The following is a 17,976-nucleotide window of genomic DNA, read 5'->3' as shown; positions in this document are numbered from 1 at the left end:
TCAGGGCTGGACTGGGACAAAAAATCGGCCCTGGCATTTTTGGCCCAGGCGGCCCACACCCCCTGTGATTGGTCAGACAGATTCCCTGCAGACAGTCCTCTTAAAATATGCGTGCATTCTATGATATGAGTTGCCTAGTGTTCTGCGTTCATGTGATAGTTTTGGATCCTTCAAGAGGGGTCTCAAGACTTATCTGTTGGTCTTACACTTAAATAATTTATTAATTCTTAGAGTTATGATTTGTATATTTATGGTATTTGTTTATTTTTGTATTATTGATATTTGATATGGTATTGCCATTATTGTTATTATTACTATTTTGCTTATGTTCTTTTTAACTATTGTAAGATTCATATTTTGTCACTTTGGACAAAAGTGTCTGCTGAATACAATAACCATAACCATAACCCTTCCCAAAAGCTACAATAAAGCTGAGAGTAGTATATGCCCTGGAAAAGAGCACCAATACAAGAGAAGCTAATTAAGCAATTCAAGGAACACTGATGCTTGTATCAACACTGATTTTGTAGATCACACAGACTTTTCAGCTACCCAACAGGCCAACCGCTAGCATTTTCAGTGTAAGCTTAAACAGGTTACCTGACAGCCACTAACTTTAATGTTACAGCCAAACTGCTTGTTGTCGTTATGACATGAGGCGCACATAACGTGAGGAATCCGCCTGTAGATTCTTATTCTTTTTCTCCCGTAATTTCTCGGCACCTCCCTTGCGCTTTGGTGGTCGTTCGTCCATTTTAACGTGGATGCTAAACTTCCAGCATAACTATCACAGCTCGTGTCTCAGGGCCGGGAGGCGTGGCCCTAGTGGGATTCATAAATTTGCGGCCCGCTAGGAGTTCTTTATGGGCCGGCGCGGCCCAAAAATGCGTCGGCCCACCAGGAAAATGCCCGGTATGCCAGATGGCCAGTCCAGCCCTCAACTGATTATCCTCCGGACAGCTAGTCTCTTTTTATTTTTGCTCCGTGAGGTGCGCGCGCCCGCTCGCGGTGTGAGGCGCGTGTCTGCGCTATTCTCCGACATGACGACCTCTTGCACAAAACTAAAGTAACGAGCCAATTTTGTAAAATGTAAGGAGTAGAAAGTACCGATATTCATGTTAAAATGTAAGGAGTAAAAGTAAAAAGTCGCCACAAAAAAATATAGTAAAGTAAAAATATCTGAAAAATCTACTTGAGTACAGTAACAAAGTATTTGTACTTTGTTACTTCCCATCTCTGAATGTGTGTAATTATAATGTGTTGAGTTATTTAAACAAACGATCGGGGAAATAAACGCCTCTTGTCCGCGAGTCTCATTGATAGAGCCTGTGGCTGGATGGAGCTCTATCAATGAGAGCTAGCTAGCCTCCTCTTAGAATTCCTCTGAAATTCACAAACATGCATTAAATTGAAATCGGACACAATTGTTAGCTTTATAAGACCTTGGGGTAGATGTTATATATAAGTGGCGTGACAAAATTCAAACTGTAAATATATTCGAATTACGCCAAAAATGAAGCTAACTAACCGCGATCTGTACACATAGGATTGAAGGGACAGTCGCAGCTAACGAAACCCCTAATGTTCACAAAAATTCATTAAATTGAAATCGGATACCATTGTTAGCTTTATGAGACCTTGGGGTAGATGTTATATAAGTGGCGTGACGAAATTCAAACTGTAAATATACTCGAATTACGCCGAAAATTAAGCTAACTAGCCGCGATCTGTACACATAGGATTGAAGGGACAGTCGCAGCTAACGAAACCCCTAATGTTCACAAAAATGCATTAAATTGAAATCGGACACCATTGTTAGCTTTATAAGACCTTGGGGTAGATGTTATATAAGTGGCGTGAAGTGAATTTAATAACAAAATAGCCCGACAAACAATGTATAACTTTGCAGTATACTGAACTGAACTGAAATATGAGACCTGCTGTCTCGTCTCCAATGTGTTTCTATGTGGTTCGCTCAAACCAATCAGCGTGCAGCTCATCTAAATATTCATAAGCATACCATATTTGGAAGAAAAGCTCTTGTTCCAAATAGAGCTATATTCACAGGGTAGTTAAGGGCCTAATAAAATAGCATTCAGGCAATTTTCATTACATACCCTATTAGGAGACCTTAAGGAACAGTGTAAAATACCCTATATAATCATTCAATCACCCCTTTAATATTTTGAGTAATTCAATTCCACAGCCCATGTCAATCTATGATATATTACTGTATTTGAAATAATATGTATTTTGCATCTTGCTCTGGCCTAAAGGCTCAGTATGTCAGTAATGATGGGTTGCTGCTGGGTTTCAGTCTGGCTAGAATAATTGGAGCACAAGGCATTCCTGCCAAGTCTGGAAGTCTAAGGTTTCAAAGTTATTCAGCTCAAGCTAATTTAAACCGGATTTGTAAACATCAATTGTTTAAATAAAAGCTTGGTTTATTGGTAACTCTACCTTTCTGTGAGTTTTTAAGACCACAGATCTTAGTTGGCCAATTAACTAAGTCATTGTTACTGATCAACAGCCCCATAAACCCAAAAGATCAGTTATGGTCTGTGACTGTACCTATTTATATTGTCCTTTTAATTACACATGGTGTGCATAGCACTGCCTGCTCTTTAATGATGTGTGTGTGTGTGTGTGTGTGTGTGTATGTGTATGTGTGTGTGTGTTATTGTACCCTGTAGTCCAGCAGTGGTGATCTGGGCACGAAGACGGTTGCCCATTTCTATCAGCTGCTGTTTCTCTCTGCTCAGACGGGCGATACAGGATGCTGCCTGCTTTAGCCTGGTATGCAGGAGAGGAGGATTGCTTTTAGCACCCCACACATTTTTAAACAAACCACCAGATATCAAACCTGAGCCCTGTTGCCGCCGCAAATACAGGTTCTCCTCTTGCAGCTGTCGCACCAGTGCACTCTGGAAGGAAAATAACATGAAACTTGAAGGAACTAGGTTGCTGCAGCAGCTTATGCAATATCTTTTTATCATCTTACATAACTGACTAGTGAATTGACCCTTTAATAAGCTACCATTTTTGCTGGGGCAATGTTATACTGAGTTACAAAGAAATGGAATTGTCTTGTCTACTTTTCACATTTGCGTGTTTGTTTAAAATTGTTCCATAGTCATGGTTCAGCACTAAAGGGGTCAGTAGCTTTAACTCCAGATCACTGGTCCAGGCAGTTGCCTGGACAACACTGACAGGTTCAAATTCCGCACCTGTTCCTTTAGGTTGGCGAGAGCACACTCTGCCCCCCTGAACTCCTGTTTCGCCAAAACAGAGGTTATGGCATGTTTCCCCAGGCACAGACCACCTGAGGACCCATATCACATATAGGAGTTAAAAGACGAATGAAGGCACAGTTAAACCACAATTTTTTTTTTTTAAATAAATCTAACTAATACAAAACATTCCAACTGAGATAAAGATGTTAGCCATTAGCTCTGTCTTTTAGACAGTCAATAGCTGCAAGAGTAGTCTTCTTTTCCCAGCAGAGCACAGATATGATCACAGTTAAAGTCTCCAATAAAAGATACATTGAAATTGCATATATATATATATATATATTAGGGCGGTCAATTGATTAAAAAAATTCATCTAATTAATTACATACTCTGTAATTAATTAATCGAAATTAATTGCATACATAATTAACGGTGCCTGAACCGATACTTTTTAAGAAAGTAAAAAAAGAAAAGAAAAAAAAAGGGTACTAAACAACAGTTGGTGACATTAAAGAACGGCTTGTTTAATGCTAAGGCCATATGGTCAAAGTTAAATGATTTAATAATAATGTATAACAATAACTTATTTCACTAGTAAATTGCTGTTGAACGACAAAAACAACCACCAGGTGGGAAAAGGACATTTACAATAACATTTTCAAATGCACCACGAGGCTGTAGTTTACCAGTTTCATTGAACGCACCATCTGTGTATTTTTTCCGACGGCTAAAACACAGTCAAACTTTACACCGTTTAGCGTTAGCTGTCAGCATTTTAACCGTTTTTAATCCAGCTACTAGCTAGCGGTAGGCTAACGTTAGCAGCTGTCGAGTATAGTGTTAACTAGCGTCACGTGCAGCGGTGTTTGTGTTGCCGTCTGTTTCAGAGCATCAGAGAGAAGAGAGCAGACATATCAGTGGCACCAGATTTCAGTAGCCAGGGTTGGCAGGAAGAAGATTTTTACAAGTAAATGTTCCAGTTAATGATCCAGGCAGCATATTCTCGTCTCCCTCCTTCATTTTACAGTCCAATGGTGGCTAGAACGGCTGGAATGAATGAATCTGCGTTATTTTTTTTAACGCGTTATTTTTTCTCAGATTAATTAATCGAAATTAACGCGTTATTTTGACAGCCCTAATATATATATATATATATATATATATATATAACAATAATATATATAGTAATATATATATATATATATATATATATATATATATATATATACACACACACATATATATTTTAGAAATATATATTGAGTTTACATTAAAAAGACCCAAATCATCTTCCCTAAGTTATTTAGTTGGTGCCACCACTTTGTAAAACTGGCCCCTGGATCTAAACAATAAAAAGGTCAGTGTAGATTGCCACTGCATACGCCGTAATGAATGTTTTTTTTTTTCAATAAAATTTGCTGAATGATGGAAAAGAGTGCTGTCCACACCTGCTGGGCTGATGTTGATAGAGATGTCACTGGATTGGGTGGCTGGTCCAGTGGCCATCTGAGTGTTAGCTGTAGGAGTGATGGAGGTGGTGGCAGGCGCTCCTGGATGCTGAACTGGCTGAGGAGAAGAGGCATGTAGCTGGGCCTGGGAATGGGGTAGGAAATGAATGAGACCCTCCATCTCATTCCTCATCTGGGTAACCACGGCCCGCAGGATGCTGTTCTGCTGCTGTAGACAATGGATCTCTTCTGATGCTAAAGAATCTACCTTTGGTGTGAGACCCTGTGGGTAGATAAATAGTTTAATGTGAAATGGAAATGTATCCTAACAATGAGAAGCTCAGCAGACATGACTCATCACATGCCAATGTGAGGTCACCATACAGTCCATGTGAAGTTGTAGATAAAGTTTCTACATTTCAGTTTCTGAAGTAAAGCTATGGAACAGTCTACAGCTGGAAAAAACCAATGTCCAAACATAAAGCAGTTTACAATTGGGTATAAGGACATGGTTTTCACAGGTCACAGGGAGAAAGAAGGGGGTTGATTTTTATTATGTGTTTTCTGGGGTTCATTTTAGTTTCAGTTTCATTATTATTAGGGCTGGCAAACGATAAAATTTTCTTAATCGCGATTAATCGTTGAATTTCTATAGTTAATCGCGATTAATCGCATGTTTTATCACATGATTAAAATTCTATTATTTTGCATTTCAGAACTGTTTTTAAGTACATATTAACAATGGAAAGCAATTCTTACCAGTGTATCTTGATTGGGAATCAAATGAATGCAAAGAAAATGACTTTATGAACTTGATTTTAAGATTTGTATTTGTTTATTTTATATTTAATCTAGTCACACATTTGAATCTAGAGTCAATATTAGGGTTGGGTATTGTTTGGTTTGGATACCGGTGCTAAAGCGGTACTTTTAAAACGGTACCAGTGCCTTAACGGTGCCTGAACCGATACTTTTTAAGAAAGTTAAAAAAAAAGAAGGGTACTAAACAGTTGGCGACATTAAAGAATGGCTTGTTTATTGCTAAGGCCATATCGTCAAAATTAAATGTTTAATAATAATGTAATCACTATAACAATAACTTATTTCACTAGTAAACAGCAACAGCAGCTGCAGATTGTTACATCCTGGTGTCGGAATCCTCTACAGTGAAATACACACACTTTACAATGTTTAGCGTTAGCTGTCAGCATTGTAACCGTGTTTAATCCAGCTACTAGCTAGTGGTAGGCTAACGTTAGCTGCTGTCGAGTATAGTGTTAACTAGCGTCACGTGCAGCAATGTTTCTGTTGCCTGTAATGTCTGTTTCAGAGCATCAGAGAGAAGTGCAGGCATATCAGTGGCACCAGAATGAGGCACTGAAATCCGCGTTGCTATTCCTGCAGCAGCAGGATGTGTTACGAGGAAGTACGGCAAAATAGTAGCCTGTTAGGCACGACGCAAAGCCAAGTGAAGTGAAAATAAATTAATAAATGGCGCCATGTGATTAATACGATTAAAAAACATTAACGCATTATGCTCGGCCCTTAATCGCATCGCAATTAACGCGTTAATGCTGACAGCCCTAATTATTATTATTATCATTATAAGTGCGTAGATTTTAGGGTGGGATTAAATAAATGTATACTTCTCCTTTTCAGATTTGTAAACAGATTGTCAAGTATTCACAAGTTATTATTAATTTATTGTCTTCTTATTTGTTTATATTGATTTGTTTTGTTTTCTTGTCTGCTGTACATATTCGAAATCAAATCAAATAAAATAAAAAAAACACTCATCTGGATAGAGTGGTGTACACTATACACGTACATATACATGAGACAATTATGGGAATGATTTGTCAGATTTGTCAGCCTGTTTAATTTACTGGATTAGACAAAACAGAAATTCCTCTCGGATTGTTTTATCCATAACAGTTTTTCAATTGATTTTTTTTCTCCAGAAAAATTAACATATCCAAATGAAGCTTCATAAATCATTGACTCAACTATGTGGTACTCATGGTTAGAAAAAAGCTAAAAGAATGGCAATTTATTGTGCTTTTTAACCCTATGTTGAGCAGAGAGTGCCATCTATTGGGCTCATCAAATAAAGAACATTCACAAAGCTTTATTTGAACATCACAATATACACAATACACAATATACATCGATATCACAATATAAAATTACATATTTAGTAAAACAGGATTTTATCCATCATAAACTACAACACTAACAAAAATTCAGAGTAGTCAGAAACAGTCGGAAGAAGATCAAAAATTAATTAAGGTAGATGTGTCTTTTTATTTTTTTATTATTTATTTTGCCTACCCTCTCTTATGAAATTGTTTAATATATAGTGGATATAGAGGAACAGTAGTATTCGCTGTCACTGATAAATGGAAGAATGTTTTTTTGGTATTTAATTTGGAGGCGACTAGTTATACGTCTATACAACCACAGGACAATGGTTGAGGAAGCCCAAACTTTCGGAGCCAACATTTTTTTTTTTTATATATATTTTATATATTTTAGTTTGTACTTATTACTTATTACCATTTTACACCCCCCCCCCTCCTCTCGACCCAGCATCTTTTCTAGCCCCCTTCGTACCTGCCCCCACAGATTTTCTACCTGCTTAAAAACATGTCCATGGATTTATCAATTGCTTCATGAGTGATTCAAAAATAATATCATTAAATGTTAATGGACTAAATAATGTAGCAAAGAGAAAGGAGATCTTGCATCAGATGGAGATAGATAAAGGAAAGTAGTGTTTCTACAGGAAACGCTTTTGAGAAGACAGGAACATGAGAAACTTAGTTTGTTTTGGTAGTCGGAACAATAGAGTGCACAGATATCTCATTCTTAAATGTATATTATCCACAAGACACAAAACCAGAACTCATGTCACAGCTAATAGAGTTAATTACAACAAAAAGTAAGGGGGTTGTAATATTAGGGGGAGACTTAAATTTGATATTGAATCTAAAGCTAGACTCCTCTAATGCTAAGATTCACAGAGCTGAAAAACATGAAAGTATTTTGAGGAGAACATTGACAGAGATTGGCCTGGTAGACATTATGGAGAATGCTTCACCTGCGTAATAAGGAATATACATGTTGCTCAGGGAGACATTCAGTCTATAACAGACTAGACTATTTTTTTATGTTAAAAAACGATGTAACATTGGTCAAAAGCTGTACTATTGGCTCAATAAATATGTCCGATCATGCAGCAGTCTCACGAAAACCAGTACACGTAAAACAGTTTGGAGATTAAACAATGCACTTCTACAGGATAAGAAATTTGTAAATTAAAGATTAAGCGTCTAGAATTAGATAAAATATGCACATCGGATAGATAGATTAATGAGATTTACACAACAGGAATGTTACGATGGGCGACCAAAAGCTCTAAAAATGTTGGCCTTTAAACTTAAAAGACAAATGAAGAAAGCCTATAATACCAAACTTAAACCAGATCAGACACAATAACTGATAAAGAAGAGATTGCAGAGGAATTCGCACAATACTATGAAACATTATACAGAAGTGAAGTAAATGAGGATAGAAATCAAATGAAAACATATTTGAACAATCTTAAACTACCAAGAGTAGTACAGGAAAAAACTACTAAATTGATAAAATCAATTACTGCAGAGGAAATTAAACAACAAATACAGGGATTGAAAGCAGTCAATCCCTGCCATCCAATATTTAGAGTGAAAATGAACGGTACACTATCAAGACGATTTACAGTACAAAGAGGAACTAGGCAGGGAGATCCCCTATCCCCTCTCTTATTCGCTATATATTGAAGTGTTAGACAAAATGTAGGGATAAAAGGTATACAGTTAGGAAAAGAAATGCACAAATTAGCACTTTACGCGGACAATGTAATAATGTCTTACATAGTCAGAGGAATCGGTGCATAAATTGATGAATTGAAGAATATGGAAAAGTCTCAGGATAAAAATTAAATAACAGCAAATGTGAAGCCTTAACAATAGGAAAACAGGTTTTGAAAGATGACTACAAGCTTAAATGGGATACAGATAAAATAAAATATCTGGGTATCAATATTAGTAAGAATCTAGATGAATTATATGAGAATAACTACCGTGTTTTGGAAAGTAAAATAAGACAGGATCTGAACAGATGGGGAATAATACCAGACATAATATTAAGCAGGATATAAACAATAAAAATTATAGCTGCTCCGCAGCAATGGTCGGGGCCGAGCATTTTAAACTCACAGGGAAGGTGTCCAAAGCACAATGACTGATTTTGTATAAGATGTGACATTGTGACCATTAAGCTTTGAACTCACATTCTTCAGGTCCAAAGGCAAACGTTGATCTCAGTGAGCTATTATCCAGGTGATGTCTCCTCTAGCTATTTGGGATATCTATCTATCTATCTATCTATCTATCTATCTATCTATCTATCTATATATATATATATATATATATATATATATATATATATATACACACACACACACACACACACACACACACTCACCTAAATGATTATTAGGAACACCATACTAATACTGTGTTTGACCCTATCCTATCAATATGGACCAACATTTCTAAAGAATGCTTCCAGCACCTTGTTGAATCAATGACACAAAGAATTAAGGCAGTTCTGAAGGTGAAAGGGATCCCCCACACCATTACACCACCAGCAGCCTGCCCAGTGGTAACAAGGCATGACGGATCCATGTTCTCATTCTGTTTACGCCAAATTCTGACTCTACCATCTGAATGTCTCAACAGAAATCAAGACTCATCAGACCAGGCAACATTTTTCCAGTCTGTCTGTCCAATTTTGGTGAGCTTGTGCAAATTGTAGCCTCATTTTCCTCTTTTCAGTGGAGATGAGTGGTACCCGGTGGGGTCTTCTGCTGGTGTAGCCCATCCGCCTCAAGGTTGTGTGTGTTGTGGCTTCACAAATGCTTTGCTGCATACCTCGGTTGTAATGAGTGGTTATTTGAGTCAAAGTTGATCTTCTATCAGCTTGAATCACTCGGCCCATTCTCCTCTGACCTCTAGCATCAACAAGGCATTTTCGCACCCCCGGGACTGCCGCATACTGGATGTTTTTCCTTTTTCAGACCATTCTTTGTAAACCCTAGAAATTATTGTGCGTGAAAATCCCAGTAACTGAGCAGATTGTGAAATACTCAGACCAGCCCGTCTGGCACCACCAACCATGCCACACTCAAAGTTGCTTAGATCACCTTTCTTTCCCATTCTGACATTAAGTTTGGAGTTCAGGAGATTGTCTTCACCAGGACCACACCCCTAAATGCATTGAAGCAGCTGCCATGTGATTGGTTGATTAGATAATTGCATTAGTGAGAAATTTAACAGGTATTCCTAATACTCCTTTAGGTGAGTGTATATATGTATAACATATTATATATGTTATTGAGTCAGCCTGGGTTGACTCATTAACATGACTTTCCTTAAACATACAATATGTAACTTTCTGCCGCTAGGGGTCTCTCAACCAAAACAATGGATGGTAAACCAGGACTTTTGATGACGTTGGGAAGTTGCGTGGAATTATGGGAGTTGTAGTTTTTATTGTTAAACACCATTGCTGATTAGAATGCATCTGTTCATAGACGAGTTTACCCATTCAAATTTATTCACGTTACATTTAGTAACGTTCATTCATGTGATTCTAATAAAATAGCTGCAGTTTCCCCAACATAATTAAGTTTGTCTTGATTTGATTTTTATTGGTAGCTGACCAGTTAGCTAGTGAGCCAGCAAGCTAACATTAGCCAGCAGCTAAAACCACACTATCACAAAATATTTCACATGTCAATGTCACCTTTTGGATGGTTTCAACACCGGGCGGACGGGGTTTGTTGTAACGCTAGCTAGCTACTCAACGAGGCTGAGAGACGGGTGTGGGTGGGGATTGCCAGGGGAATCTCCGGGACGGCGAGGACGTTCGATGGCCATTGTACAGCAGCAGAGCTCTCTCAGCTGCCCGGAATGATCTCCCCCTTCACTTTTCTGTAATCTTAACTATTTGTTTTGGTGCTTAACCCACCTGGTCTGGTTAATTGAGCTAGCTAACTGTAAAGACAGCTACATGCGAAGAGGGGAGAAATTCAGCAGGGAGGAGATTTTTGGCACGAACACCAGTAGCGCTAACAGAGACGTAGCTAACGTTATGGATGGCCAATGTTGTGACTTGGGTGCCTGGGTCTGATATGGTCCGTTTCCCAACGCTTCATTAAACTGCTGTTGGCACCCGGCACCGGAGTTAAGTGCTGGCCGGGTACGGATTGCTGTAATGATAGTGGCTGGCTGGGGGCTAACGGTAACTAGCTAGCTAGATGTCCCGGAGCTGTTGTCAACTCTCATCACAAATTAAGTCTCTTTGTGCTGGGGGAGTGAGGCAGACAGACCGGGGTGTGCTAGCTGGCTAAATTAGCATTAGACTAGTCGTCTATCTATAGGCTAACGTTAACGTTACTGGTGAACTCATTCGTGGGGTAGCCCAGTGCTGCTTTTATCCGTGGTCAAAACAATCATACTAAAAATAACTTTCTGAGAGTGTTAAACGATGTTGTAACCCTATAATGTTAACCACCAAGCATTAGCATTAATGTTAGCTACTTATCAACCAGCACACTGTAGTAACGTTAAGCTGGATCGATAGTGATATGTATCAATAAATAAGGTATCTCCTGTATTACTGTGTTGCAAAGTGGCATGTCATTAATCACAAAATGATGCCTTTTGGCAGAAAAAGCAGTATTAGGTTACAAGTATTTTTTTCTGTGATGTATGATTTACAATTACTCTCGAACGTATCATCTGGGTGCATGTGTTTTGATGGATGTTACGAGTAACTAGAGGGTGAAAGGTTATATGACGCCACTGACAGGCGACTAAAGGAAATGCCCTGTGTCAGAAATAAAATAACAGATTTCTCTGGGTTTGACATTTGGTGGAAACATTTGGGATAGTGTAAAAAAGATATAACATAGGTATGGTCGTTTTTAGACATTTTAATGCAGAAATGTTACAAATTGTACCTTTAACTGGAACTGGACTGATTGTTAATCAGAGTCAGGTGCGTTAATGCAGACGCACATAAAAAATAACCTTTGTTGCTGTGTTTTCGCCGAAGCTATCTATTTTTCCAGCTGTTTAGGAACAATTAACGGTGAAGGCGGCATCTGTGCCCCCTCTCCGGTGTTAAGTTGTTTTTTCTTTGCTGTTTCTAACCTTCGTTACTGTGTTTTTGCCGAAGCTATCTAATTTTCCAGCGACTTAGCAACCATTAACGCTGAAGGCAGCATCTGCTGCCGATATTTTTTGGTTTGACTTCATTTTTTACTTAAGTTGGTTGTCACTACTTGTTTTCACAGCATCCCATTTGTGCATCCCCTTAGTTAGCAGCGGGCTGACTAGCTAATCTTGTCTTGCCAACGCTACCCTTTGCTGTTGTAGGCGGCGTCCCCGCCCCCTTCCCTCGGCTTACGGTTCTATAGATCCGGTATAGTTGGCGATTGTATTCATTGGTAAATAAGCCATATTGACGTCTGGCCACTCACACCTTTGCTGTGTAGGCGGTCGTTTGCACCCCCTCCCTTCAGCTTACGGTCATACTGTATCATAATGGGCGATCCATACTTGTGCGGGCTGTGGGGTTCCTTTTTAGGCAGACGATGGCATGACCTCCACCCAATGTGCCTCGGGCCCGATCATCTGAGGGATGGGCTTTCTGACAGCCCGTGTATGAACTGCAGCTACATGCTGTAGGCTTTGAGGGCTGCTAGACTGGCGCAGGTCGGGTCCTCGGTGGGTGACCCTTCATTAGACCGGTTGCCGCCAGCCTGACCTAGGCATTCTAAACGTCGGGCTTCTGCTTCTGCTTCAGCTCCCCCCTCCAGGAAGAAGGTGAAATCTGGTAATAAACTCTCTTCAGAAGTGGGCCGATTATATGCAGAGCTGGCCGAAATGAGGTCACTTCTCCAAGTTCGCCACTCTGATGCTCCTTCGGAAGTGGAAGAGATGCTTACTCCACCCATGCCCACGCTGGTCTCAGAGGACGATGTTCTCTCTCTGGTAGCTTCGGCCTCTCTCTTCTATAATGGTGATGATGGGGATCGAGCCTCTCACGCCTCGGCCGAGCCTTGGCAGCCATGCACGATGCGTTGAGCCTACCATTGCATCCCTCATCGTGTCTCCTGATGAGGTGATGCGACAGGCTGTCAGATGCCCTCGACCCCAATGTCAGGTCACGGACGACCTTCTCATAAGGCCTTACAAGGCGGGAGGTGGTGCGTGTCATCTGGGACCTCTTTGGCTGAGCAGAAGTAGATCTCTTTGCCTCAGAGGCATCGACTCACTGCCCCCTTTGGTTCTCCCTGAAGGATATGACAAGCCCTCTGTGTCAAGAAACGCTGGCTCATCCCTGGCCCGGGGGTCTGCTGTATGCCTTTCCACTGCTTGCTCTAATTTGGCCAACACTACAGAGAGTTCTTCGGGAGGGTCACAGGGTGTTGCTGGTGGCCCCCTACTGGTCAGACAGGACGTGGTTCTCTCTGCTGCACAGACCTTGTCGCGGCACACCGTGGCGCCTCCCAGAAGGAAGAGACCTACTGTCTCAGCTGGGAGGTCAAATCTGGCACCCCAATCCTCGGCGCCTTCAATGGTGGGTTTGGACACTGGAGGGCCCGAACAGCTGCTGAGCAGCTGCATAGACCCCGTTAGGCAGACTATTATGAATGCCAGAGCGCCGTCCACCCGCCTGCAGTACGACAACAGGTGGAAGCCGTTCTGTAATTGGTGTACAGGCACGAGTGTGGATCCAGTACATTGCCCCATGCCTACCATTCTGGAGTTCCTGCAGTCCCTCTACCCTGAAGGTGTATGTGGCGGCTATATATACTGTATCATGTCGACATGCTAGGGTTGCCGGTGGCACTGTGGGGAGTCACACTGTGTTGTCCCTTTTCCTGAGGGGGGCTCGGAGGTCGCATCCCCCTAGAACCCCAAGATCCCCAACATGGGACCTGCCCCTGGTGCTTGAAGCTCTGTGCCAGCCTCCCTTTGAGCCCTTGGCACAGGCGGGGCTGAAATGGGTGTCAGTTAAGACTGCATTCCTGCTGGCCATTACCTTGGCAAAACGTGTCAGTGAGCTACACGCTCCGTCTGTGAGTGCCTCATGTCTGAGGTGGAACCCAGACGGCTCAGGGGTCATGTTGTAGCCGAACAGTGCATTCCTGCCAAAACTGCGGTCCCATTTGCATTTCAACCAACCTCTAAGGCTCGCCCGGTTCAGCCCCCTGCCTGGCGATGGAGGGGTCGAGCCGGAAATGTGCCCAGTCCGGGCCCTGAGAGCCTATGTTGCCACTACCGTGGGCATTCGGCGGTCAGAACAGTTGTTCCTCTGCTATGGTGGCCCGAATAAAGCTTGCGCTATCTCCAAACAATGCCTCTCCCACTGGATTGTGGATGTTATTAGCTATGCGTATGGGGCGAGTAGCCACCCCCTGCCATCTGGCGTGAGGTGCCACTCTACTAGGAGTGAGAGGACTGAGAGGTGTACCCCTGGAGGACATATGTGCCACTACATTGTGGGCATTGCCGGACACATTCTCCAGGTTTTACAGGGTCAATGTTGCCATTCCTCATCCACTGGGGGTGGTCCTCCATCCAGGGTCCCTTGATTCTCCTCAATGAGGTGGGTATTCAGGATTCCTCGTGACTATATAAGTGTATAAGTCATTCAGTGCTTGAAGCACCGCCTCTGGCGGTCAGCAGGGATGAAATACGGTTCTATGAATCCCGAATCCCCTGATGACACCGGAAGATATAGTCTCTCCTGGGTCATCCAGGGGTCACAAGTAACATTGTTGGTATACATACTCGAACTGCACATACACAAAGGGAATATTCAGTGCTTTAAGCACCGCCTCTGGTGGTCATTCGGGATTCATAGAACCGTAGTTACATTCGTAACTTTCGGTTTAGGGCAAGAACTTGATATGTTTTTCCTTTTGGTACCAGTGGAGCCCACAGAGGCTGGTATTTTTGGAGGCACTGAGCCAGACTGAAAGGCCATCATATCTCTCAGGATGCTTGAGGAAAAGGCCAACGGCCAAAATAGAATAACTGCCTTGCAGTTGTATGCCTCAACTAACCAGTCAAGTTGACATCCATGTCTTTCCAGACTTGTATAATGTATGTAGTGAAGACTCTGAAGCAATTTAATAAAAGGTATTAAGTGTATTTTTGGCAAAAAAAGGATGCATCACACATATCTTTAACCCAGCAGCACAGAAGAGCTATACAATCACCACAGTTTTAAGGTGGGCACCCAGGAGTAGTGTCACCAATTCAAAATCTGACCAAATGTGATTATGGTCACAATCTCCCTTTCTGTTCCTAAGTTATGCAGTAGAATAGTGGTCAGAGAAGTGTTTTGCAGAAAATGATGATGTTAACGTGAAGTTGACTCTTGACCTTTTGAATATAAAAAGTAATCACAATATATCAAATATACGGCAAAGGGAGAAGAGCAGGGCGGACTTTGGGAAATCAAGGTACCCTGTGGTCTTCTATCACAGGGTTGGAGATAGACCTGGGGAGAGAGCTAAATCTAAAGTATGACCTTTAACATGGGTTGGGCCATTTACTGATTGTTGGAGACCAAAGGATTCAAGTAAATCTATAAAATTATGGGTCATGGCTTCGGGGGGGACAGCAAATGTGGATGTCTAAATCTCAGATAATGAAAATATTCAGTGTTTCCCACACATAGACTAATTTGTGGCAGTGCGCCACACAATCAACACCGGCCACCACATACTGCGTTTCGTTATTAATTTTCTTTTTTTTTAACGCTATTTAAAACACGTATCGTATTCGTTCAGCTGCATTTCCTTTTCCTGCTCTCTTCCATCTCTCGGCCACTCACACGTCTCTCTCACATAGGCTACAGGCTACAGCCTACAGGCTACACACACACACACACACACACACACACACACACACACACACACACACACACACACAGCCCCTCCATGCACACAGCATCTGTCTCCATGAAAACGGGAGAAGACGGCTAGTGAAATTCACAAGTTCACGAAAGGTTGGTATCTTGTGAACACCTTTACACAATCACACATTAAAAAGTGCTATAAAAATATTTTATATTCTAAATACAATGTTGTCAGTGTGTTAATGTTGGAGTCCATGAGTATGATGAGTAGTGAAAAGTATTTTCCGCGACTGAAAAAGGCACGTGTTGAGGATGAGAACCAGCCTGAAACGGAGGTGTCAGTCTGAAACAGAGCTGAACAGTCCGACCAGTGTAATTAGTTATGTTATTAATTTGTTTACAATATTTTCAGGCTTCAACGAGTGCTGCTCAAGCAGAAAGACAGGGTCAGGGAGAGAAAGAGATAGAGATAGATTCGTTAGGCATTGAAGAAAGAGTAGGAGAGGACAGCATCCAACAGCGTGTCCTCCTCAGTTTCTGATACTTGATTGTTACGAAAATAAGTATTTTACTTACTTTCCAGCACCTTGGAGTAGACTTTACCGGGGAGGCTGAGAAGTGTGATACCCCTGTAATTGGCACACACCATCTGGTCCCCCCTTTTTGAACAGGGGAACCACCACCCCGGTCTACCCGTCCCAGACTTCCACGCAATGTCGAAGAGGCGTGTCAACCAAGACAACCCCTCCACACCCAGAGCTTTAAGCATTTCTGGACGGATCTCATCAATCCCTGGGGCTTTGCCACTGTGGAGTTGTTTAACTACCTCAGCGACTACTTTCAGACGACAATCCCCCATCATCCTCCAGCTCTGCCTCTACCATAAAGGGCATATTAGCTGGATTTAGGAGTTCCTCAAACTGCCGACCGAAAGTCCTTCTCCATGTCTTCTCCAAACTTTTCCCACACCCACTGCTTTGCCTCTTTCACGGCAGAGGCTGCAGCTCTTCGGGCCCTTCAGTACCTTGCAACTGCCTCCGGAGTCCTCTGGGATAACATATCCCGGAAAGACTCCTTCTTCAGTCGGACAGCTTCCCTGACCACCGGTATCCACCACGGTGTTCGAGGGTTACCGCCCCTTAAGGCACCTAAGACCACAGCTCCCCGCCGCACCTTCAGCAATGGAAACTTTGAACATTGTCCACTCAGGTTCAATGCCCCTAGCCTCCACACAGATGCACGAAAAGCTCCACCGGAGGTGTGAGTTGAAAGTCTGTCGGACAGGGGCCTCTTCCAGACGTTCCCAATTTACCCGCACTACCCGTTTGGGCTTACCAGGTCTGTCCAGAGTCTTCCCCCACCCACCACCAGATGGTGATCGGTTGACAGCTCCGCCCCTCTCTTCACCCTAGTGTCCAAAACATACGGCCTCAGATCTGATGAAACGATTATAAAATCGATCATTGACCTTTGGCCTAGGGTGCTCTGGTACCAAGTACACTTATGAGCATCCCTATGTTCGAACATGGTGTTTGTTATAGACAATCTATGACTAGCACAGAAGTCCAACAACAGACAACCAATCTGGTTTAGATCAGGGAGGCCGTTCCTCCCAATCACGCCTCTCCATGTATCTCCATCATTGCCCACGTGCGCGTTGAAGTCCCCCAGCAGAACTATGGAGTCCTCCACTGGAGCCCCATACAGGACTCCATTTAAAGTCTCCAAGAATAGAATAAATCGCATGCTGCCATTTATTAATTTATTTTACACTTCACTCTGCTTAGCGTCATGCCTAACAATGCCCCTTAGCTGTTCCAAAATCACTAGAATCTAGCTAGGCTTCTATTTTGACCTTTTGCCGCACCTTTACTTATCATCAAGCTGCCATACTTCCTCGTAACACATCCTGCTGCTGCAGGCTGCAGGCATGATGGAGAAAGACAGCAGCAACACAGTTCTGAATGTCGCTTTTTATTTTCCAAAACTCCCGGACAGCTCAGTAGACAAGTCGAAAACCATATGCACATTGTGTAAAGCCAAATTAAAATATCACCGAAGCACGTCAAGCTTGAGCTACCACCTACGAGCTAAGCATAGCAGTACAGTTAATGTGACTCAGGTTGATTCTAGCAGGCTCAGGCAAAGCACTATTTTGGAGAGTGCTACTTGCCGACCTGTGGATGAAACCAAATCCAAAAAAATGACTACAGCTCTTGCAAAATGGGTGGCAACTAACTGCAGACCTGTCAGCATCGTAGAAGTCTCAGGTCTTAAAGACGTACTACGGTTGGCATATTCTGAATTGT

General features: G+C 42.0%; 1 protein-coding gene and 1 long non-coding RNA gene across 6 annotated transcripts in view; one reads left to right on the top strand and one right to left on the bottom strand.

Annotated features, from left to right (window-relative positions):
* Positions 1 to 17,976, bottom strand: part of ccdc57 (coiled-coil domain containing 57) — a 73,265-nt gene that overhangs the window by 25,996 nt on the left and 29,293 nt on the right. For all 5 annotated transcript variants that reach the window (XM_031324005.2, XM_031324003.2, XM_031324006.2 and 2 more), the window contains 3 exons: positions 4,682 to 4,964; positions 3,228 to 3,322; positions 2,687 to 2,924 (listed from right to left, as the gene is read on the bottom strand). In XM_031324005.2, coding sequence (XP_031179865.1) covers positions 2,687 to 2,924; positions 3,228 to 3,322; positions 4,682 to 4,964 — 616 coding nt within the window. The remainder of the gene's footprint in view (positions 1 to 2,686; positions 2,925 to 3,227; positions 3,323 to 4,681; positions 4,965 to 17,976) is intronic.
* Positions 4,901 to 16,123, top strand: LOC116067544. The gene is made up of 3 exons (XR_004897286.1): positions 4,901 to 4,912; positions 14,871 to 14,874; positions 15,919 to 16,123. It is a non-coding gene; the product is annotated as an uncharacterized LOC116067544 (long non-coding RNA).

Source organism: Sander lucioperca, chromosome 5 (genome assembly GCF_008315115.2).
Source record: "Sander lucioperca isolate FBNREF2018 chromosome 5, SLUC_FBN_1.2, whole genome shotgun sequence".
In the NCBI taxonomy this organism is placed as follows: domain Eukaryota; kingdom Metazoa; phylum Chordata; class Actinopteri; order Perciformes; family Percidae; genus Sander; species Sander lucioperca.
The sequence above is the reverse complement of the archived record's forward strand: the minus strand, read 5'-3'. Positions and strand labels throughout refer to the sequence as shown.